Source organism: Asparagus officinalis, chromosome 8 (genome assembly GCF_001876935.1).
Source record: "Asparagus officinalis chromosome 8, Aspof.V1, whole genome shotgun sequence".
Classification (NCBI taxonomy): Eukaryota; Viridiplantae; Streptophyta; class Magnoliopsida; order Asparagales; family Asparagaceae; genus Asparagus; species Asparagus officinalis.
Window position 1 is genome coordinate 107,650,028 of NC_033801.1, and position 25,375 is coordinate 107,675,402.

Below are 25,375 nucleotides of genomic sequence, written 5' to 3' on the forward strand. Positions count from 1 at the left end.
ATGGAGAACTAATAAGTTGTTTTTACTTCTAATTCTTTCTTATGAATTTAGAACAAAACAAATGTAGCAGAAATGAGTGTTACGGTGGACGATTAGACATATAATCCTTTGGTGAATTAAAATTTTAAGTTGCATAGATTGATAGACTCATAATTCTTTTCATTTGGTCCTTTCTCCCCTGAACATGAGGTTTCCTGCTAATTTCTAATGTAATTCAAGAGCAAGAAAACGCCAATTACTGACTACAGCTGGACAGCAACCCTTTGTGAGTTGGTTCTATATTCGTAACTTTAGATATAGATAGACGAGAAAGGAACCTTAGAACTAACAGGCTAGCTCAGGTAGGGACAAGGCCAGTAGTATCTTAATTGAAGTATGTGTTTTAAACTCTCAATGATTACTTAATGATGAAGCCCTTTAATATAACTGAAAATATAGAATTGAACTTTAGTTATTACTCAATTCTGAAGCTAATTTAAATGACTATTTAATGCTGTAGGGTTTGGACTTAATTGTTCCGTACAATGTGACGGAACTCATTGATTTGGAGCCCGAGAGGGCCAAAATAGTTAGAGCTGGAAAAGTGACGTGGTTAAACTTGAGGCTTGTTTCTAGAGCAGTAAAGGAGATTGGGACATGTGTCTAAGATGGATTTTAAAGTTGGTGATTACACTCATAAAGTAGTTTGATTGCAAAGATAAAATATTCATGACTGCACCAGAACAATAGTTTGACTGCACGGATATTGTATATTGATTGTACTAATTTAGAATTGATAGTGGTATAAGTGTCGATATCACGAGCCTCTATATATATGATCTCTGTAAAGGGCCCTCTGTAGGATAAGAATCCTATTTATCTAGAATCCTATTTATCCCTCCCACCTATTAGCATTGCATCCAGTAAATCATATGCAGTAGTGACCGCGAAGCTATTGCAAGAATATTCAAGATACAAAGATACAACATGTTAGATTCATACAACCCACCTTTTTGCTTCATTTGACTGTCAAGAAAAAGTTAAAACAAAAAGAAAGAGAAAACATTGTTATACCTTGATTTTTTGTCCACTCTTTTATTTTCTTCATTTTCTTCCCGACAAAATAGAAGGAAATTAGGAAATTTCTCTATTCATTTCACAGGTTCAGCATGGGTTATGCTCACTCGTCCCTTCCTTGAATACTGCATATGGGGATGGGAGAACCTCCCTCGAACAATTCTCATGTACTACGTCAACTTCGTCTCCTCCCCCGAGGGGTACTTCCACACCGTCATCTGCAATACCAACGACTTCAAAACCACTGCCATCAGCCATGACCTCCACTACATTGCCTGGGACACTCCCCCAAAACAACACCCCCGAACCCTCTCTATGAAAGATTTCGACAAGATGGTCAAGAGCGGCGCTCCGTTCGCAAGAAAATTCCCAAAAGATGATCCCGTGTTGGATAAAATTGATCGAGAACTTTTGAATCGGTCGGAGAGCAGGTTTACGCCTGGAGCATGGTGCATCGGGACGGAAGAGAAAGAAGATCCTTGTTTGGTGAGAGGGGAGGATTCTGTGTTCAGAGCGGGGAAAGGCGCTGAGAGGTTGGGGGAGTTGATGAAGAAACTGATGTCTGAGGAGTTTAGGAATGGGAGTTGCTCTGCTATGAGGTTTGATCAGAGCAAGAGAGTGTGGGTTTGATATGTACACAAATGTAAATGAGAGTTTGTCTAGGTTTAGCTCAATAGTAGAGGGGTACAGACGTTGTAAGGCTCTTTGTAAGTTTGTATTATACTTCTCATGATGGAAATTAAGTCACAAGTTTTCAGAGTTCATTGGTCTGATCAAACCCTAAACCCTAACATTCTATGTACTAAATAGTCAGGGTTGGCAACTCCGACTATTTAGAAACCGGATTAAAACAAATGAGTCGATTTTTGTAAACAAAACTCAAGGTGGTCTATTTTTAGAAAAAAAATTTGTTTAGAAAAATTTTTCAACTACAAGAGGCCTATCCTCAATTGAGCGATAGTAATGAGTGGGTCTGTCCGCCATTAACCCTAATTGAAAAGCGGAGTGAAAAAATAAGGTGGTTATCTAGGAAAGAATTGATGGATTAACTACTCAAATGACGTCTCTAATTATTTGCAGAATCATGTTATTAATTGGCTATTTGGGTATTTGATGCAAATCGTTTATTTTTACCTTTTTTTTATTTTTTAATTTTTAATTTTAATTTTTTAATCTTTTGCAGTTTCGAACGTGCAGACACATAAGATTAGTGCAATCCAAGTCTATCAAAGTCAAAATGAATACTATCTGCCAACTATCTTCCTTTGCTTGTTCAAGTATTACTCAGCTTATTTTATTACTTGAGGGTTCAATTTTCTAAAACTCAAGAGTTTGATACTGGATGAATGAACGCTTGCTCCTTAATCAATACAGAGGCCCTTTTTTCAACAAAACCAGATCCTCAGCTTATCATCAAAAGCCTGATCCCTATTATTCAAGATGATGGGATTGATTAATCTCAGTCATTATTGATTGTTGCCATTGTTTGTTACATAAGCTTTGCTACAGGGACCCAAAATATGGGACCAATAGGGGACACAAGTAAGATGTTCCCCTCCTATTGGATAATAAGTTGACCATCATTAATGATGGCCAACTCATTATCCAATAGGAGGGGCACACCTCACTTGTCCCCACTATTGGTCCCATATTTTGGGTTCTTGAAAAAATTTTCTTATTACATTTGCTCGTTATTGAAGTTTATGCTAATCTATTCCGATATTAATGTCAATTAAAACTTATTAACAATTTATTCTTTCAAGTAGGATATACAATTAATTATGAGCAAGAATATATAATATAAACAAGGGCGATATAAATATGCAACAATGGCGATATGAAAATATACAAGAATAAATACGCCAAAGCCAAACTTAAACACAAGAAAATAATCACGGAGTTCGGTCCTTCCGACCTACGTCTCCGCTCCCCACTCCCGGGGAGAATCCACTACACAACCGGGTTTTCGATGCTCACCCGAAAAACGTTTACAACAACACAATCTCGGTTTTCTAGCTCACCGAAAACTTTCACAATACACACTCTTGCAATCGCACTTTACACCCTCTAAGTGTTGGTGTCTAGCCCGTGTCGCCTTCCTCAAGTGTTCAGAATTATCATATCTCTCTAGACTTTACTACTGACCCCACTCCTCTTGGAATCGACCCCGTCTTTCACCACACACTTCTCTTGGTATACAAATGTATTACAAAGTGTATCTCACAGTGAAGCTCAAATAACAAATATTTGTTCTCTAAACAAGGTGAGAACTCAAGTAAGCCCACACTCAAGAACCACTCACCACAACCCGCAATGTATGAAATACTAAAAGCTCAAAGGTTGTGTGTGTTCAAATGAGTGAAATGAAAACTAAACACAATATAAAATCTAGCTTAATGAAAAGATAATCAACAACAATTATATGTAAAGCTAGAAATTGAGTTTAGAGAAACTTCTCTGAAAAACAAGAGTGAAAGAGATGAGAGATTGAAGCTCAAATACGAAATGATGATCTCTTTTTCCTCTTGTGAAAACCTCTTCACATAAACAATTAAAAATAAACTTAAACAAACTTTAAACACTCTTCTTAGATCGTTCAGAAGTTTAGAGGGCATGGGGTATATATAGGATGAAGAAACAAAGCCCAAAAATCAAAAAAATCCAGCAAAAAGACAAAAAAAAAACAGAAGGGTGAAAAAACTAGCCGTTATAAGTGTCAATCTACTGACGGGTTGGATCAGTCAACTGGTGAGCTGACCGTTACAGGCAGCTCACAGCACATCAGTTGACTGAAGACCTCATCAGTCGACTGATAAACTCATCAGTCGACTGATAGTTCATCAGTCACAAAAACAGAAACTTTTGGCAATTCCAGGCGAGTTCATCAGTTGACTGATCAACTCCATCAGTCGACTGATAACAGGTTATCAGCCTGAAATGAACAGTAAAATTAAAATTTAAACCTCTTTTAAAAAAAAGCAAATAAATTCTAAAAAATATAAAACTTTGGGAAATGCTTGTAAACATGATAATGAACATGTTAAAAAAATTGGAACTGCACTTCCCAATAGTGAAAACTCTTTATTTTACAAAATAGTCCAAAAACATGAAAACTAAACAATACATGTTTTTGACATTTTGAAAACAATGTTTTGAAAACTTTTGAATGAGTTTATAGACTTAGGAAAATATGTAAACTAGTGTTATTAAGTCTATAAACTAAGAATATAATATTTTATCAAAAATACAATAGAATATGAAACATATGAAAGTGTATATGAATATAACTATTGTTTCATATCTATAATGCAAAAACAACTTATCCACATGAAAACAAATATGTATGTATATGAATATATATCTATTTGCTTGTAAAAACTTTGTTTGTGGATAAACCAAAAAACGGATAAACATGTATATTGTGTGTGTATATGATATTGAGCTTTAAAGTATCTACACACAAATATAAAACCTAAACTAATTATACCCAAGCAATTGGTCTTAAATTAAGCTCGTCTTGGTAAACTTTACGGATGAAACTTGATATTGGATATTTGACTTGAATTGTATTGCTTCACTCCACTATTCCTTCCATCTTCCAATGGATATGATCGTGAATGCTCGATTTCATCCAACCTCCAACCCATTGTTTGTCTAGAATAAATAAAAAAAACACAAACACTAGACAAACAATATTAGTCATAAATTATTTGTTAAAACATTATCAAAATAAAAAGACCAACAGTTATCTTATGGATAAATTGCAAATACCCTCCTTATCTTTATCTTCATTACATTCAAACAATACATCCAAACAATCGCTGAAGCTCATGTTTACCTTCAATTCTTCAAACGAGTCATTCTTCAACTCGTTTATTAACACTTATCATCCCTTAGTGTTGACATTCTGAAAAGAACGAATCACAGATGATCATAATTCAACAATGATAAGCACTAGTAAATGAAATATGATAAATGCTACATGAACGAAGAGAGATATCTGCAAATTATTATCTTTCCTATCAAAATATATCGCCGTTACCTAGCTTAGTCAAATTCAATCACTTATTAATCAATCCAAGTAGCATTAAACAGATCCATTAACCAGTTTGTACATAACTAGATGTGGAGGAGAGCATGAGTAGGAAAATGGTGGGCTTTCTCTTTCCAAACCTCAAGCAACCGAAAAAGGCAACACCCTTTGTTTCTCATGCAAGTATACGTGTTGAAGATTGAGCAGTAAAGAGAGAGTAAGTGTGAGGAAAGTGGTAGCAATGACTTTAGAGCTGAAGCCAAAGTACTGCAGTCATAAGAGAAGCATTATTGACAGGATGAATGGAGGCGGCAACAACACCAAGAAGAAGAAGAGATCTCAGAGATTGCTTCTGCTTCTGGCGCTGGCTCTCGGAGTGGCGATGGTCAGCGTGATGCTGCTCACTAAATTAAGGCAGGGGCGAGTCCTCGGGCTTCTTCTTCAAGACCAAGAACGGGAGATCTCTGCACTTCAGCTTGTTCTCCTGGTAAGAGTTCGGAAAAGATTTCTCTTTTCGCAGATTGATTATTGAGAGTAGATTTCTGAAATATATAAGCAAACCGGCATATATAGGATTCGAAAAGAAAAAAGAAAACTATAAGAAGAGAAAAAATAAAAAAGAAGAGAGTATTACATCTTAGGGGGTGTTTGGTTTAATTTCTACAAATTATAGAAAATATTTTCTATCCAAAATATGATTTCCTTATATTTCTTAAAAAATTATAAGAAAAGTTTTGAGATGTAAAAAAGTACCAAATTTTTTTTAAACATTGCTTGTTTGGTTCAAAACAAGAAAATGGCCCATAATTATAGAAAATAGCAAGATTTTCTATAATTTGTAGAAATTAAACCAAACACCCCCTAAATTTATAGGAAATAGTTAATTTTATAGAAAAGTGTCAATGTGGTGTCAGATTTCTGGGTGATTTCCTCCCATTTTGAGAGGAAATTTATTTCTGTAAATTTTGGTATTTTTTGTACTTTACAGAAAATATTTTTGTAAATTTTTTTGAACCAAACACAGTTTACGGAAATCTACAAAAAAATTTAATTATAAAATTACCATTGTCAGACATTTTGAGAAAACTTTTCTATAAAATTGTGCAACCAAACACCCACTTATAGTCACATTTATAAAGAAATGAATCCTAGACTAAGACTAAAACCTCTTCTCTCATTATCCTAACTGAAATCATTTGAGCTAGAGAGAACACTTGTGGAAATTGTTTTCTAATCAAAAGGCAAATGCTGAACAGATACTAGAAATACGTAGCATGAAACCTGACCGTTGTAAGTGGATTCCATAAAGTTCATATGATATTTGCTAGTAAACCCCTAGCATTTCATCAAACCAGAACAAACTTTTTTCCAATGACAAAATTTACATAGAATTTTATTTATAAGAGAGACGCATTCTTTTTTGAAGATATAAGAGAAATACATAAATATGGAAAAGAGATTCTTAGGAAGTGCACAATTTATGATCAGAAACTTCAATCCTTAAAGGAAAGCTGTAAATATTATAAATTACATGATTAACATGTAAGGATAAAATCATGTATGCGAGCAGGACACGTAAAATTTAGCATAATTTTTATCACATATACTGAATTCAACATGAAATCTAACAATAAACTGATTAACTTAAGTTAGAAACTGAATTCTTTGTTCTGTGTGGAGCCTATTTGTCTCCCAAATTTGGGTTTTGGAATTCTGACAAATTGAGTTATCCAAAATCTTAAATTTTCTAGTTTTTCATTTTTTTGTTCGGTTGAATAGGAAGTTGAAAGAAAAATTTCATTTGCAACCCACTTCTGTCCTTTGTAAAATCCACGAGGGAAGAGATGGCTTTCTGAAGGAGGAATTTTCTGGTGTGACAGAAATTCCATGCATAATTCAGCAAACTTTCTTTCATAACAAACACAAAATTTTGGTTATGACAAAAAAATTTCTCTTAGAAACAACTTTTTCCATGGATTACCAGGAATTCTATGGAAACCAGCCCAGAATCACTTATTCAATTATTCTTGCATTTAACAAGATACAAAGACAACTCACTAAGTTTCTGCTCATATTCTCTTTCAAACATTCCCTTATCACTGTCCACAACAGAAAGGAGAATTTTTAAAAAAAAGACCGTTTTTAAAACTTACTCGACCATTTTCCTAAATAATGTGCAAAATCGAGCTCTTTTGGCCACATCATTAAGGCTGGCCAAAAAGAGATCGATTTTGAAAAAAAATCATCTTCAAAATATACAGGGCTAGTAGTCCCGTATAATTACTCTCGTTAATTAAAATTTTCAACCCTGCGCTCTCTCCTCCGACCTTCTTCTTCATCTCTCTCCTCTTTCTCATCCGATTCCCCAATCTCAAAAACCCTAGTCACCCAAGAATCCTTATGTTCCTCTCTCTCTCATCCAATCTTCAGATTCATAGCCTCCTCCCCACCCTCCTCACCATCCCCTTTGCCCTCCTCCGCCCTCGACCACCGTTGCCAAGCACGGCTTAGCCCTCAACCACGACCCTCGCCCTCGACCCTCTCCCTCGAGGCTTCCTCGACCACCGCCCTCGAGGCGAGGCCGCCAACGAGAAGGGGAAGAGGCGGCCGAGGGTGAAGATGGTCGAATTCGCACATGTGGTTGACTGGGAGGGGGTTATTGATCATAATTTTATTGGAGGAGATTAAGGAGAAGAGGAGGGAGGATATCTGGAAGAGGGGTTGGGCAATGGCAGCTGAGATAAAAAAGGAGTTTTTTCAGAATACACAGGACTAACAGTGTCGTGTTACGTGTAAATTCCGAGCTTAGTCACATTTATAATTAGCAATTGTTAACTACACGGGATTAGTAGTCCTATGTATTTTAAAGATGATTTTTTGCCAAAATCGGCATCTTTTTTGCTAGCCTTGATGACGTGGACAAAAAGAGGCCGTTTTTGCTCATTATTTAGAAAAACGGTCGATCATGCTAATTATGTTTTAAAATTCTCCCAGTAGAAAAACTAGTCAAAAGATTTAGACTATGACCCAATGAGTTATCTTTTCCTTGTTGAAACAGGAAGAGAGAAAACTCGAAGGAAATGAAAATGAAATGGGAGAACATGAGATCCAACAACTTCATCCTGAGAAACCAGATGATGGAGCTCACTAACAAACTCACTCAAACACAAACAACAATTGATCGTTTACAGAAGATGCGTAATGAGTTGGAGGCATCCCTTGACGAGAAGCAGAACCAGATCAAAGCCTTGGAAGAAAAGGCGGAGGAATCGATCAGAACACGTGTTAGAGCAGCAGAAATAACCGAACCCTCAAAGCAGAAAGAAACCGAGGTTGAAGAAGCAAAACAACAAATCAATAAACTAAGCACGCCTGAAAACAACACTACTATCCAAGATCAAACAATAGAAAACCCTAACAATGCAAATGAAGATACTCCTAAAGAAGGAAAAGACGGAGTCATGGGAGAAGAAAATGATCAAAAGAAGAGACCCACAAATTCCCAAGGAAGCACAATGGAGGTAAATGAGGAAAAAGAACATAAATCTGAAGCGGGTGAAATGGGACAAGAAAGTGACGAAGAGCCCACAGAACTTCGAGCGGCAGAAATAACTGAACTCTTGAAGAAAAAGGAAACAGAGCTTGAAGAAGCGAAGCAACAACTTAAGAAAGTAGTTGCCAATGAAAATGACACTACTTTCCAACAGGGAACAATAGAGAACGTCAGCAATACAACTGAAATGAATAATGAAGGTATAGCTAAAGATGAAAAATTGGTGAATTCGCAGACTACTGTAGATGATAATCCTGGGACAGATGGTGAAAACACGCAAGATTCAGAAAACCATCAACTGGCGAAGACCACAAATTCTCAAGAAACACGAGCAAGTCAAGAAAGCACGGCGGAGGTAAATGAACAGAGCGAAGAGCTCACTAGTGGCGAAGAAAAACCAGAGGGCGAGGAGAAGAAAGAACGAGAGTCTGACAAAGCTGAAGAGAGTGAAATGAGGCAAGAAAGCATAACGGAGGTTCAAGAACGGAGCAAAGAGGCTAAAAATGATCTAGAAACAGTGAACAATCTGGAGAAAGAAGTAGTGGAGGCTTCTCGAAATGAGCAACAAGAAAAGCCCATAATCAAGGAGCCTAAAGTGAGACGAAACAAAAACAGAGGCAAAGGTAGAAGAAGATGGAGGAAAGGCAGTGATAGAGCAAGGGAAGTTAACATAAATGTAAATAAAGAGAACAAAGAGATGGAAGGCGGGCATCAAGAAAGAATTCATGCCGCTAATAGTTCAGAAATTCATGAAGTTTCTAATAGCAATGGCCAAAGCAATTCAGAAGCCATGGCAGAAGCAAGAGAAGATAATGATGTTTCTACCTATCAACAGCCAGAAGATGGTAGAGGAGGATTAGAAGTCGAAGGAGATGGAATTAACAAAATTTTTGAGGTGGAAAATAAGGAAATAACATCTATTAGTGAGCAACCAGAAAAGCCCGACAATTCTGAAGATAATAAAACTAAGAACGAAGATAGTGATGATAAAACCGGAGCTGCAACTGATAAGGAAAGTGATGCTCAGACAGAGTATGGAGTTGTCAAGGAAGAAGATGATAATACCAAGTCCTTCGAAAAGCAAACTGATGCTGAGAATACTGCTGAAAATGGTGAAGTTTCAAAAATCAACATTGGAGACAGCACTGAGGAGATAACATCTAAGACCATCTCCACTAGTGTATAATTGGGTGAATTATTTGCTCCAGCAAAGAATAATTGTAAAGGTGAAGTGATGTGGCTTTTGGAGGGAATTATTCAATAAATCTAGAATTATTGTAGTGAAAAGCAATCAAATCGCGCCATGTGTCATTGTAAAAGCAATTGTTTGCTGCTGGAGTGCTCATTTATCCGTAGGAGAAAACACAAAGGAGGTGAGGTGCAATCGCGACATGTGGCGGCTTCGTGTTGGTTGATGCATTTTTCTTTTCCACCCTCTTTTTAAATGGTATTTTTTTACCAATAAATTGATCAAATTAAAAAAAAAATTCACCATTAATTTTCTTTTTTCGAGATCTATAAATAGAGACCAACTTTGCTTCATTTGGACACCAAAATTTTTTGAGTATTTTCTTTCTTCCTCCAACTTCTTTGCTCTCTTTCAAAATTCCTCCAACTTCTTTGCTCTCTTTCAAAATGGACCCTAATCAAAATTTTAATCGTCCCCCAACTTATATGTTTCCTAACCAACCTCAAAATTCCAATAATCAACGTCCTGAAAATCTTCAAAACATGCCATCCAATTTTCAGATGCCGTATATGATGCCATCTAATTTTGGTATGCAATATCCTTATAATTTCCCTTATATGCAATATGGGCAACAAACTGGTGGAAGTAATTATGGTGGTTTCTCCAATATCAATAATCAAAACACCGAGCAAGTTACTCCTCATTTTAGCAGTGGATCAACAGATGTACCCGAGTTTTCCACTCAAATATCTCTTGGAAGTGCTGGTGATGACACACCACATAGTTTTTTGCCCCAAACACAAAAAAATACTTCTAAATCTAGTTATTCGGTTTGGAGTGTCGAGCAAAACAAACTACTTTTAACTAGTTATTTTCACTTCAGTAATGATAGTGAATTGGGTAGTGGCCAAAAGGGTGATACTTTTTGGGGTAAAATTGCTGCTTACTTGAATGAGCATTCAACAACTGGCCCTCATAGGAGTCAACAACAATGTAAAAGCCATTACAGTGTGTTGATAATAGTGTATTGTAGTGGGTTTTAGTCCCATATTGTTTGGGAGAACAAACCTCACACTCCTCTACTTGTATAAATATATGTGCATACTCAATATTCAATTCAAGGGAAATTTACCCAAGATTCTCTCTCTCTTACTTTAACATGGTATCAGAGCTAGGGCTATTTTCCTTCCAATAAATTTTTTTTAACGCTTCTGCGTTCTTTTGTCAAATCTTGACCTTATTGCTTTGCAGCCGTTTAATGTTTTTTTTTCTTTCTGCCAGATATTTTGGCATTGTCGCTTTGCGGCCTCTTAACGTGTTTCGCGTTCTCGTTTAAACCTTCGGGTTTTCATTCTAACCTTCGGGTTCTATTTAACGGCATTACCGTTTTAAGACCGTCTCTCGGTCTCAAATTAACGGCATCGTCGTTTCAAGCCGTCTCTCGGCCTCAAACGAACGGCATTGCCGTTTCGCAGTCAGTAACGGCATCTCGACATCTTAACGTCTCAACATTGCTGTTATGGCTCCTTCAGAGAAGATTCCCAAACCACCTTTGCCCCTCAATGATCAAAGTGACTGGGCAGGGTGGTCCACCATTGTCACCAATGCCTTGCGTGGCGCTGGTTTGCTTGATCATCTCACCAGTACGGGACCAGTTCCACCGTCCATCAGCACTGTTGCTTCATCCAGTACTATTGCCTCTGGCAGTGGTGATGTCGATCTTCAGACTGCTCGTGCTCTCTATGTCAAGGAGAGTTCAGAGTGGCAATTGCAGGAATTTCGTGTTATGGATTATCTCACTCGCTGTGTTGGCTCTGGTCTCACTGTCGAGATTGGCTCGCTTCCCTCTGCTCAGGCCATGTGGACTCGTCTCACTGAGCGTTTCACTGAGTGCTCGGGTGCACGGGAGGCATATCTTCTGCAACACATTGCTCTACAACGCAAAGGTAGTTCATCTCTGCAGTCCCATTTTGGACAAATGCAAGCTTTTTGGATAGAGTTACGCTCCATGCTTCCTGGACGTAATTCCACATATGAAGACTGGCTAGCCTGGCACGAACGGCATGAGGTGCATTAACTATTTCAGTCCCTTCCTGAATATTCAACTATGGCTGATCAACTACTTCATCAGCCTCAATTTCCGACTTTGGCCTCAGTTATGGGAGCTCTCATTGCTTATGAGACCCGACAGCAGACAGCACGACTCAATTTGTCAACAGACACTCCTACCTCTTCACTCGAGACTGTTTTGTCTGTACCTGTCACTGCTCCTGTTATGAATTATACTTCTCCACAGGCTCCCTCTCCACAGGCTCGATCTAAGCTCTCTTGCAAATATTGTAAGAAGGAAGGACACCGCATTGAGACATGCTTCAAGCTTCATCCTGAGTTACGTTCCTCAGGTACTGGACGTGGTCGGCGACCCCCTCAGTCTCAACCCTCTCGTACACCAGGATTGTTGGCCAATGCTATACCTTCTACTACTTCAGACTCTACTATTCAAGCTATTGAAAGTCTTCGCCGTCAACTTGATGCTTTCTAACATATCACCTCTACATCTGCCGCACAACTCTCTGCTATGCATTTTGCTGGTTCTTCAGCTAATCCTTCGGTCTCTGGTATGAATGATCTCTGGATTTTTGACTCTGGTTGTTCCTTTCATATGACTTGTAATGCCTCATTTTTATCCTCTGTCTTTACTTCATCCTCTCTTCCTCCTATCTACACAGCTGCTGGACAACCATTGTCCATTACTCAGTATGGCTCTATTACCCCACAAAATGATCCATCTGGTCGTCTAACACTTGGTCCCGTCTATGTGGCTCCACAATTGTGCTTGAATTTAATTTCTATTAGCTCTTTATGCATGGCGGGCTTGTTTGTCTCATTTTCTTCTGATACTTGTATTGTGCAGGATCCACAGACGGGCAAGACGGTTGGGGCGGATCGTAGGAGGCACAAACTGTATTTTCTGGAATATCTTTACCTTCTAGAGTCCATACGTCCACGTTCTCTTATTGCTTCTCTTCGTTCGTCAAAACCCTCTACCTCGCTTCCTGCCAATTTATGGCATAGACGACTTGGTCATGTGTGTAATAAAAGGCTGGAGAGTCTTATTCAGTCTGGAGTACTTGGTCCTGTATCATCTAGTTCTAGTATTGAGTCATGTGCTGGTTGCAAATTGGCTAAATTCACTGCTTTACCATTTAAAATGAGTACATCTGTATCCACTTCCTTATTTGATTTAGTACATTCTGATATTTGGGGGCCAGCTCCTTTGCCTTCTTCATCTGGCTACTTATATTATGTTAGTTTTATCGACGATTTCTCTCGTTTTACATGGGTTTACCTACTTAAGAATCGCTCTGACGTACTTACTGCTTATCAAGCCTTCACTGCTATGATTTTCACTCAATGGCAATCTCGTATTAAAGTTTTTCGTTCTGATTGTGCCAAAGAGTACCTATCCTCTGCCATGCGCTCTATCATGTCCTCTCATGGGACTATCTTTCAACAGTCATGTCCCTACACTCATGAGCAAAATGGTGTTGCTGAACGCAAACATCGTCATATCCTCGATACTGCTCGATCAATGCTCATTTCTTACTATGTTCCTCGTCATTTTTGGGCTGAGGCTATTCTCACCGCGACTCATGCCATTAATATCACTCCATCTAGCTCTCTTTCCGGTGCTACTCCTTATAGTCGTGTTTATACTCATCCTCCCCGTTATAATCTAGTTCGCGTTTTTGGTTGTCGATGTTTTGTTCTTCTGCCATCTCACGAACGTGATAAATTGTCTCCCAGAGCTGTTTCTTATGTTTATTTAGGAATTAGTTCAGAACATCGAGGTTATCGTTGTTATGATCCAGCAACTCGTCGAGTTCATATATCTCGTCATGTTCAGTTCGAAGAGGATTCTCCATATTATTCTGCTTCTGATGACTTTAATTTCCTCCACTCTACTGATCATGCTTCCTCGTCAACTGCATCACCCACTTCTTCACCTCAATTTTCCTTTCGAGATCTCCCTGACATCTCTCCCTCTCCTTCTGTTGACTCTTCCTCACCCGAGTCTTCTCTTACACCATCTAATTCATATCCCATGGACACAACTCTCACTCCAGAAAATACTGTTGATCTCCACGCACCTGCGCCAGCATCTCCCCTGCCTGAGGTTCCTCTTGCTCTTCGTCGAGGCAAACGCCCACATGTCATGCCTGCCCGGTATGCTTCTGTTACTTCTTATTTACTTATCTTTCATAACTTTCTTGCTGCCATTCATACTATTGTTGAGCCAAAGTCCTTCCAAGAGGCAGTTCAAATTCCAGAGTGGCGACAAGCTATGGCTGAGGAATTTCAAGCATTTCAGCAAACTCATACCTGGGATATTGTTCCCTGTCCTCCTGGGATCTCTCTTGTTGGCAGTAAATGGGTTTATAAGGTCAAGTTTCGTCCTGATGGCACCATTGAACGTCGAAAAGCTCGTTTAGTGGCTAGAGGTTTTACTCAGCAACAAGGTATTGATTATGAGGAGACCTTTGCTCCTGTTGCTCAGATGCCCACTGTGCGTACTCTCCTTGCGGTCGCTGCTGCTCATCGTTGGCCCTTATACCAGATGGATGTCAAAAATGCTTTTCTTCATGGCTCTTTATCAGAGACCGTATATATGCAACCGCCTCCAGGGTCAAATATTCCTCCGGGACATGTATGTCTCCTTCGTCGTGCTGTTTATGGTCTCAAACAGGCACCCCGCGCTTGGTTTGAGTGTTTTCGCGATGTTGTGCTCAAAGCGGGCTTTATAGAAAGTCATCAAGATGCTTCTCTGTTTGTTCGCACTACATCGCGTGGCAGGGTTTTATTACTCATCTATGTAGATGATATGATCATTACAGGTGATGATATGACAGGTATACAATACGCAAAATCTCAGTTGCAACAACAGTTCCACATGAAGGATCTTGGATCTCTTCGGTATTTCCTTGGTCTAGAAATTTCTCAAGGCCCGCGGGGTGTATTACTGTCTCAACAGAAGTATCTCTCAGATATTCTAAATCAAGCTGAGTTAACTGATAATACAACTGTCGATACTCCACTCCAGCAGAATGTCAAACTTTGCTCTACTGACGGTGAGCCTCTATCTGATCCTACCCGATATCGACATCTTGTTGGCCAGTTGGTCTATTTGTGCATCTCTCGACCAGATATCTCTCATGCTGTTGGTATTGTCAGTCAATTTATTAGTGCTCCACGTTCTGTATACTATGCTGTCTTATTACGGATTGTTCGGTACCTCCAGGGTACTAGCACTCGCTCTCTTTTGTTTCCTGCTACATCTAAGTTAGAGCTTTGTGCATATTCTGATGCTGATTGGACCGGTGATCCAACTACCAGAAAGTCTACCACAGGTTATTGTATATTTCTTGGTGATTCCCTTATTTCCTGGCGAAGTAAGAAATAAGATGTTATTGTTCTTTTTAGTACTGAGGCAGAGTATCGTGCAATGTCCACAACAGCTAAAGAGATTATTCATCCTCGTCGCCTTCTCAGTGATTTCAGCATTTCTGTTACGACTCCTACTCCTCTCTACCGTGATAATAAGAGTGCCATCCAGATTGCTAATAATCCAGTATTTCATGAAAGGACCAAACATATTGAGATCGACGCTCATTTTGTCCGTCACTAAGTTATCAAGGACAAGACAATTCTACTTCCTCATGTTTCATCCGCTGACGAGCTTGCAGATTTCTTTACAAAGGCCTTACATGTTCATCGGTTCCAGTTTCTTGTACGCAAACTTACTTTGTTTGATCCAACATGAGTTTGAAGGGGCTGTTGATAATAGTGTATTGTAGTGGGTTTTAGTCCCACATTGCTTGGGAGAACAAACCTCACACTCTACTTGTATAAATATATGTGCATACTCAATATTCAATTCAAGGAAAATTTACCCAAGATTCTCTCTCTCTTACTTTAACACAGTGATCTCAACAAAAAATTGGTAAGTGGGTTGGTGTATACAGAAAAGCATTAGCAGAGAGGCGTAGCGGTTGGTCAGACGACAACTACATAGCAAGAGCTCAAGATTTGTTTGTTGAAGAAACTAAAAAAAACTTTGCTTTGCTTGAAGAATGGAAGTTGGTTCGTAATGAACCAAAATATATGGTTGGATCTGGTGCATCTCAAAGTAGTGGAAGTAAAAGGAAAAATAGCGGGGAAGGTGATATCTCATGCTCATCAGTTCCTTCTTTTGTACGCCCAGAAGGTAGAGACACGACAAAGAAAAAATCTAAGGGCTCCTCTAGAAGATCGAAACTTGTTATTGAGGAGGAATACTCTAAGATAGAGTCTGAACGCCAGGAGCTAAAAGAAATGAAGGAACAACAGATGAAGATGATGCAAGAAGTTGCAACAGCTCAAAAGGAGGCAGCATGTGCTCAAAAGGAGGCAGCACGTGCTGAAAAAATGAAAATGTGGATGGACCTTAATCAGAGAAATCAAAGAAATGCATTGGACGAGTATGAGTATAAACTGCTTAACATGCTACAGATCGAATTGTTTGGCCTTTAAGTTTATCTGTTTGAGAGTTCATCTTTTACAATTCCAAGAATAAATGTAATGTGTGTTGTTTAGTATGATGTTAAGAGTGTATTGTCTGAGTATGATGTCTGAGTGTATTGTTAGAATGTGATGTCTGAGTGTATTGTTCAATAAAATGCATCTTGGTTCCTGCAAACAATTCCTTTGTATGTAAGTCATTTGAAATTTGAAAAGCAAAGCTCAATTATGTTGTACGTAAAAGTCCAAACATATGATCTCTGCACACTACAAACAAACCTTATCTCTTGAACATATCAAAAGCAATGTTGCTTCACATGTGATCTCTGCACACTACAGTCCAAACCTTATCTCTTGAACATCTCAAAATCAATGTTGCTTCACATGTGATCTCTGCACACTACAGTCCAAACCTTATCTCTTGAACATATCAAAAGCAATGTTACTTCACATGTGATCTCTGCACACTACAGTCCAAACCTTATCTCTTGAACATATCAAAAGCAATGTTACTTCACATGTGATCTCTGCACACTACAGTCCAAACCTTATCTCTTGAACATCTCAAAATCAATGTTGCTTCACATGTGATCTTTGCACACTACAAACAAACCTTATCTCTTCACATGTGATATCTGAAAATCTAAGATTGGGTAATATAAATACCACTTGGATATTGAACTTATTACACATCACTTCATTACCAATTTCATCTACACAATTATTACTTAGATGAATCCACCCCCATACGAGTTTAACTTAGAGGAACTCCAAAAATAATGTGATTTGGAGGAATCTTTACTCAAACGCCAACAACAGTTACTTGAAGAGTTACAAGCTGCAAGTAATCGATCCCATAAGAGGACATACATAGAGAGAAACCATGAAGCTGCCCATCAAAGGCTGATGAAAGACTACTTTGTCGAATCTCCCACATACACCGACCACCAATTTCGTCGGAGATACCGAATGCAACGACCACTATTTCTACGAATTGTAGATTCTCTCTCAAATTATGACACGTATTTCACTCAGAGGAGAAATAGTGCTGGAAAGCGTGGTTTATCACCAATTCAAAAGTGTACTGCTGCTATACGCATGTTAGCATATGGTGTTGCAGCTGATGCTTGTGACGAATACGTAAAGATTGGAGAAACCACTGCAGTAGAGTGTGTCAGCAAGTTTTGTGAAGGTATTGTGGCCATATTTGAGAATGACTATTTGAGAAGGCCGAATGAGGAAGACCTCCAACGACTACTAAAAGTAGGCGAAGAACGCGGTTTTCCGGGAATGATTGGAAGTATTGATTGCATGCATTGGCAATGGAAAAATTATCCTAAGGCTTGGCAAGGTCAATTTACCAGTGGACATAAAGGCACAACAACAGTAATACTCGAAGCGGTTGCTTCTTATGACTTGTGGATATGGCATGTATTTTTTGGATTGCCAGGTACATTGAATGATATAAATGTGCTTGAAAGGTCACCTGTCTTTGATGACATTGAGGCAGGTGAAGCTCCGCATGTGAACTTCACTGTGAATGGTCATCAATACAATTTGGCATACTATCTTGCTGACGGAATCTATCCCAAATGGCTTGTCTTTGTCCAATCATTTCAATATCCCCAAGGCGAAAAAGCGAAATTGTTTGTAAAACAACAAGAATCTTGTAGGAAGGATGTGGAACGTGCATTTGGGGTTCTCCAAGCACGTTTTGCTATAATTCGTCAACCAGCTAGAATGTGGGATTTGAATGTCTTATCAAAAATTATGAGAGCGTGTATTATTTTACACAATATGATAGTGGAGGATGAACGAGATACTTATAGTCGAAACTGGGAGAACGTTGACTTTGAACCATCAAGCATTGCTAGCTCGAGCTCATCATTTGATTACCAAACACAAACGTTACCTCAGTTTGAAGTGCATGTTCAAGGTAGGTCCGAATCAGATATTCATACTAGATCTGAACTCCGAGATAGGGCCAAACATCTTCAATTGAAGGAGGATCTTGTCGAGCACATTTGGCAAAAGTTTGGAGCAACCGCAATTTAATTTTCAACTTTCGATTTTAATTTTGTCAAATTTTAGTTTGTTTTGTGTGTTTTTAATAAATTGTACTGTTGATTTATCTACATCAATAAAATCTTGTCTTGTTTTTAATATTGTAATAATATTTGATAAATATCAAAATTAAATAATTATAAATAAAAAAATAAAAAATTATATTATTATTATTATATTAATTATAATACATATATCACATATGAAAAAATATAATATAATAAAATATATGATGGGGAGTGATGAGGAGAGATAGAAAAGTGAATTATTTCCTAAATTATCCTCTATTGTGGAGTGTATGTGATAGTGGAGACATTTGATGATGTGGCAGGTTATGTGGAAGGGGATAAAGTGAATTTGAATTGTCCCCTATTGGAGATGGTCTAAGAAGCAGCGCTCAGAGGGGCCTGAGAGTTCTCAACAAGACGAGGCTGAGAATGGTGACAGCGATGATGAAACTGGAGATTCTGTAGATATGAACTCAGAAAAAGAGGACGATGCTAAGAATCAGGATGAGATCATCAAGGAAGAATCAGGTGCTAATGCAAAGTCGGTCACCGAGCAATCTGATACCAGCAATGACGCCGATGACCATCAGAACCAAATATCAGAAAAAGATGATAAATCCAGTGGTAGTGAAACAAAAGACCAGGAAGAGACAACTTAAAAAGTACATGACCATAGCAGCCAAGATGCAGCCTAATTTAGAGACTGATCATCAGTGTATCCTTTAAACAATATTCGATGTATTCAAATCTTCAAGGAAAGTTATTATTCATAGAATTGCTTATTAGTCAATTTTAACTAGAAACCAGCTTGTAGTTAACTATTTGCATAATTGTTTTTTTAACTTGAGTCATCCGTAGAAATTGCTTATTTGTCGCATTTACACAGAATCAGTGACTTTAACTAGAAAGCACATTGTAGTTCCTGACTATCACTTCTATTGCATATTTGCTGTCTCACTTTGAGCACATGCCTAACTATCAAATATTATGCATTAGTTTCGATTCGATGAGCTTTTATAATGTCATATATTCCCTATGGACGACTCAAGTTGACATCAAGTCTTATGTCCGGGCAATGAAATCCTAGCGAGGGGGAAAAGGTTGCTAGGTGCAAGGAAGGGTATATGCCCCAAAACCTTGGGAGCACTTTCTCAACGCTGAGAAGTAAGAACCTCCTAAACTGGTTACATTAACTTAGGCTCATACAAGAACTTGCACACAGGGCTTTGTTAAATCAAGTCCCTCTATGCAACAGTCTTTTGTCATGCAAAAGGAACTCATAGCTCAAATTCAGCTAGCTCGTTCCTAGACACAATCCAACCCACAGACCAATGAAAAATAGTCACTTGAACAAATATTATAAAAACATCCGCTGCTAAAGAATTAAGCAAAGAGAAACTACCAATTATCTGTTATAAAAAAGCTCACTTATGATGCTTATAAGTCTATAACAATCCATTTCATCATGCACCAAACTGCAGTAGAAGAATACAGAAACCTAGCACCATAATCCTATTTCTGGATATGACTCAAGTTTTTGGATCCAATTATATACTTTGTGCTTTTCCTTTCTTTATTTGAAAATTGGGACTCATTAATTACATTACTTGAAACCATCGTGTAGGAGCTAGCAACAGAGAACATCCAGAAAATAATAGTTGATAACTAGTGGCAAAACGATCAATTAGAGAGCTCAGATAATGAGTAGTGTACTGTTTCAATAAAATTTAACGAAACATGGCATGAAGGGTGATAGCTAAAAAATAAACCTACTCCAAAAGTTAGTAACAGTCTTTTATGGCATTCAATCAAAATTGGGATCTACAGCAAGAACTATGCTTGCCTTGCATTAAAGTACTCATTGAAATTACATGGAAAATCAAGTCATGCACATATTACCCAAACTTCATGAACCATAACAAGGACAACCATTTCATAGGTTTACCATATTACTTGTTAACTTTATTTCCCGGCACTCACAGATCAAAAACGACAGTAACTTGGCGCTAACTACTCTACTGCTTTGCTTCAGGTACAGCCTGCAACATAAAAGAAAATGGGAAATAAATAATTTGACGCAAAGGGTTCAACTAAACAACTGCAAGTACAATACTAAGAAAATACATGTCGAATAATATTTGATGTTTATGGTTAACTAAGTCCATGCCTAAAGATAAGGTGCAAAACTGGAAATGACTTCATGAAATATCCCAGTCAATCCATTCATTGATATTAATGCAGATCCAGCAAGAAGATTATATGTTGAACACAGTAGCCACGACAACAGACGCTGGGATTTATAAATACTAAAGGAACACATAAACAAGAGAACAAGACACACCAATATGCAGTTGTATCATCCAGCAGCTGAGGATTCCAAACATATACATGACGTGCAACAATTTGTCAAAAGATGCAGAGTAAGATCAGAAAACTAACTGCTTCCAATAAAACAGTTCGCAAATAAGGCATGCAATAGTATCTGTCTAGTAAAGCAATGGAGAACATGTTTAATGAAAAATATAACTGAATATAATTCTATTTCAGGAGAAAAAGAGAAACCACTAAGCAAAAGTTCTTTTTAAATTATTAGATCACGTCATCTGTTAATGGAGAGTTCAGATTTGCAGTTGTAGAGAATAAAATTTACCTCTTCTTTCGTTTCTTTCTTCCCACCAAAAAGTTTGAATCCTCCATAAATCAGCAAACCCCAACCACCCAAACTAGCAAGTACGAACTGCAAGAGACCAAACACCACATATATTTCACACATAACTTTACAAGTAGAACAAAAAATCATATGGAATATCGACACGAATAATCTATAAATGTGGTGACACATCAAAGACATTTGAAATCACTTGTTGTATGGGCACAAGAACATTTCAAATAGAGGTTTTGCAGTTCTTCACTCTGATTGCTTATTAGCCATTCCATCAATATTTACTGGGTTCATTGTTACAACAGTCAAAACAAAAATAAAATAAGAAGTTGGAAAGACCTAAAATCTAGCTGGAATACTATTTTAAACCTTTGCCAAACTCATACTTTCAGAAATCCATGCTACAAAACCCAAACCCAAAATCGCTCCTCAAGGAAATGACCAAACTGTACAAATTATCAAATTGAAACAAGCCTTCATGGGTAATGTCATATGTTTAGCAAAGAAAGCTATGATAAAGAGGTCATCTAAACAAAAACTAGAAAGTCACACGTTCAAGAGGGAAAAAATTTATCTTCAAAAACAGAATCATCTTTTACAAAGACAATTATACTCAGAAAAACTGCTATCTCTGTGTACCTCATATAAGAGAGCTAAACGGAAGCCTAAAGTAACTAATTTTTCACATCATTTTAATTTTACTAGAAGAGAAATAGTTGTAATACTTTGAAGTTTGAACCAATCTGAAGCATATAAATTAGAGATCAAGTGATTCATGATATTGACCAATCAATCAGTATGATAGATGAGTAAGCTGACGACTTAAATGTACAATATAATAGTAACTAGAAGGAAATCATAAATTTATAGCGTGCCAGAAACATAATAAACCTAGCTGCCATGTCCTAAAGTAATTAAAAAATTACATTAAAAAAGAACTTTTTTCTGGTAAATTACAAAGCTTACATGCTCTTCCTTCCATTTAGAAGGGCTGAGCGGGTCTTCCCACAAGTTAACCTTTGGCGGTCCATGATGATCTGCAGAAAGATAAAATAAATATTTTTATCTTGAGATCTTGAGAAAGCATGATATGAAAATGTTGAGAGCTCCAATTTTTTCCCCTTTTCTTCGTAACAAGATATTATTATAATTATATTTTTTATTTTTATCTTGAGATCTTGAGAAAGAATGATATGAAAATGTTGAGAGCTCCAATTTTTTCCCCTTTTCTTCGTAACAAGATATTATTATAATTATGTTAAAATATAACATTTCCGTAACCTTCAAACAAAAGCTATATAAGTTAGTTTGGTACAAAAACATCAAGCTATCATGTTCTTAAATATATTGAATTATTTGCACCAACTTCCTAGAAAATTTTAACAACAAGTACACGAATTGAAGCAAAAATGCGAAGTTGAATAAGAAAACATAATGGTCTAAATCTAATTGGTGGCTGATACACTTACAGTAAGCTTAATTAATGAAAATTTTCAAACAAAAAGGGGAAAGGTGCGATCTTTAAAAAAATACCATAAGCCTAATTAAACGGACCTGAAATCAAATTCTCACAGAGAGTAAGATCAATCAAAAGTTGCATCAAAACAAACAAATTAAAAAATGCAAACAAAATCGAGGGAAATGAAATTGGGGAATGTGGTCACATTGATTATCCAACATCTCACGCATTTCTCAAAGAAATTAAGAGGGCGCTCATATGGAAATTAATAAAGATGAGAGAGAGATGACCTCCGCNGAACAAAACCCTAGCTGACGCCATTGTTGGATGTCGAGAGAGACGGAGGCGATTCTAGGGTCAAAAACCCTTCGTTTCGGTCCTCTTGTAAACAAATGAAGGCTGACTGAGGTTCTCTTGTTGGGTAATTTGCATATATCTTCAATAATTTCAATATTAGTCCCTGATACCTTTGAAATTGCTCATGACTCCCTCGGATATAATTTGGTCTCTCAATGACTAAAATACCCCTCAACTAATGACTTTTTTTTAGACTGTTTGTTTCCATGCATTTGGTAGTTGTTGTATTGCGAAATGAGATTCACAGGTTTAAAATCCTAGATTTTTATCAAATGAGTTGTTTGTGTTTTATTTGTCATGTCATGGATTTGGGGTTGCCACCGTAGGATAATTATATCAAATATGATCCTCTAAAATTATGTTGATTTCAAGTGGATTTGTGATTTTAGTCACATATCCTCAACAAAATTCATGTGCAAACAAAGAAGAATAATTAGCTGCATTTTTATCTTCCACGCAAATCCTTTTAATATCCATTGCAAACAAATAAGATTTAAATGTGGAAACTCATTGTATGCATCAAGATGCAATTCTCAAACTAAGAGCATCTCTTTTCAAAAAAAAACTTAGAGCATCTCCAACCATGCTCTCCAAATTCCACTCTCCAATTTAATGAGTGGAATTTAGAGATTTGCTCCAACTCACTCTCTAAATATTTTTCTTTTTATTTTTTGTCAAAAAAAGTGTAATGACCGTAAAATTTTGATATTAGTTAAAATAAATTTTTAGTATTTTAAAGTATTTAATTATGATTTTTAAAAGAGTATTTGTATTTTTCTCGATTTTCTAGAATTTTCTATGATTTAAAGTCTAAATTTTATATTTATTTAAATGGTTTTTATATTTATAAATTAATTTAGTGCAATGAAAATTTCTGGGATTTATCCGTTGTGTTACCGATACTATTACGTATCATTTTGAATAATACGTGGTATTATTATTATTATTACGTATATTTTTGTATAATACGCTGTATTATTAACTACGTATTAATTGTATAATTTCTTGTACTATTGCGTATTATTGGTCGTATTAGTACAACTGCTACGTTTTATCATGTAGATAATTGTCACATAATTATTTGATTTTAAATATAAGTAAATATATTTTTATTATTAATTATTTTCGTTTAATTGTACAATACGGGTATATTTTCGACAGTTTCATATCAACTGTTGTATTAGCTCAAAATGTACCTTTTTATTTGTAGATAATTATTATGTAATTAGTTTAATTTTTAAGTACCCGAAATTATTATTTTTAATTATTTTTGTTTAAATACCTGAACCCATTTGAAAATAACCCCAGCTTTTTCTTCCCGCGTTAAACCCCTATCAGCTACCCAACAACCCCGTTCTCTCCCTCCGCATTTTTTCAAAAATGACGGCGGCACGCGCACCGTATTCATTATTTTATTTTATCTTTTTTAATTTTTTATTATTTTTTTTATCTATTTAAACGCCCAGCTCTCTCTCTTTCTCTTCGTACTCTCTTCTCTCTCTCTCTCTCTCTCTCTCTCTCTCTCTCTCGAGCTCGAGCTCAGCCCGCAGTCGCCGACGAGCTCCAGCCCTAGCTCCGTATTCATTATTTTATTTTATCTTTTTTAATTTTTTATTATTTTTTTTATCTATTTAAACGCCCAGCTCTCTCTCTTTCTCTTCGTACTCTCTTCTCTCTCTCTCTCTCACTCGTACATTCTCTCTCTTCTTTTTCTTTCTCTCTCTATCGAGCTCGAGCTCGAGCTCCTCCGTCCGCCGCCTTCGCCGCTGACGTGAGCTCCTGTTTTGCGGTCGCTCGCTTTGGTGGGTTCTTTGCCTGCGCCGGGGTTATTTGCCGTGGACCACCGCGTGATCTCGATCCGGTCGGATCTACACGATATGACGGGTAATATTCCACCAAGGGAATAATAGCCGGGGAGGATTGTTTCACCAAGGAAACAACCGTCCAAGTCTCGGGATCTAAGACCAAGCCTAGATCCGGAGTTCGTACGCGTAGATCTGAGATCTGCGAGCACCGGATCTGAAAGTCCAAGTCTCCAAGCCTTCAAAGTTGTGATCTTTTTTTAGATCTGAGTCTTCAATCCAGCAGGGCTTCGCCTCTCTCCAAAATTTCCCCCCTCCGAAACAAATGAGCACAAGGCCTATTTATAGGCACTCAGAACTGTGCATTTGCACAGTTCTGAGCCTAGCCACCCATGGGTGGCTCGGCCTTGGCCGAGCCACCTCAGGGTGGCTCGGCCTTGGCCGAGCCACCCTGGGGTGGCTCGGCTTTGGCCGAGCCACCTCAGGGTGGCTCGGCCTTGGCCGAGCCACCCTGGGGTGGCTCGGCTTTGGCCGAGCCACCTCAGGGTGGCTCGGCCTTGGCCGAGCCACCCTGGGGTGGCTCGGCTTTGGCCGAGCCACCTCAGGGTGGCTCGGCCTTGGCCGAGCCACCCTG

At 37.7% G+C, this 25,375-nt stretch overlaps 5 protein-coding genes across 5 annotated transcripts in view; 4 read left to right on the top strand and 1 right to left on the bottom strand.

The window, feature by feature from the left end:
* Positions 1-1,820, top strand: part of LOC109819945 (beta-glucuronosyltransferase GlcAT14B-like) — a 7,996-nt gene extending 6,176 nt beyond the window's left edge. Inside the window, exon 5 of the mRNA XM_020385943.1 lies at positions 1,133-1,820. Coding sequence (XP_020241532.1) covers positions 1,133-1,686 — 554 coding nt within the window. The 3' untranslated portion in view covers positions 1,687-1,820. The remainder of the gene's footprint in view (positions 1-1,132) is intronic.
* Positions 5,331-8,604, top strand: LOC109821669. The gene is made up of 2 exons (XM_020387836.1): positions 5,331-5,576; positions 8,148-8,604. Exons 1-2 carry the CDS (start codon positions 5,331-5,333, stop codon positions 8,238-8,240), a joined length of 339 nt encoding a protein of 112 aa, XP_020243425.1. The 3' UTR covers positions 8,241-8,604.
* On the top strand, positions 8,284-9,828 carry LOC109821670 (uncharacterized protein DDB_G0290685-like). The gene has a single exon (XM_020387837.1). The coding sequence runs from the start codon at positions 8,284-8,286 to the stop codon at positions 9,826-9,828; it is 1,545 nt and encodes a 514-aa protein (XP_020243426.1).
* On the top strand, positions 10,392-18,488 carry LOC109821671. The gene is made up of 3 exons (XM_020387838.1): positions 10,392-10,855; positions 15,855-16,338; positions 17,182-18,488. Exons 1-3 carry the CDS (start codon positions 10,392-10,394, stop codon positions 18,442-18,444), a joined length of 2,211 nt encoding a protein of 736 aa, XP_020243427.1. The 3' UTR covers positions 18,445-18,488.
* LOC109821672 lies at positions 20,160-22,173 on the bottom strand (the record flags this gene model as incomplete). The annotated part of the gene is made up of 3 exons (XM_020387839.1): positions 20,160-20,500; positions 21,112-21,198; positions 22,090-22,173. Coding segments are annotated over 3 exons (195 nt in total), but the record flags the coding sequence as incomplete, so codon positions are not given.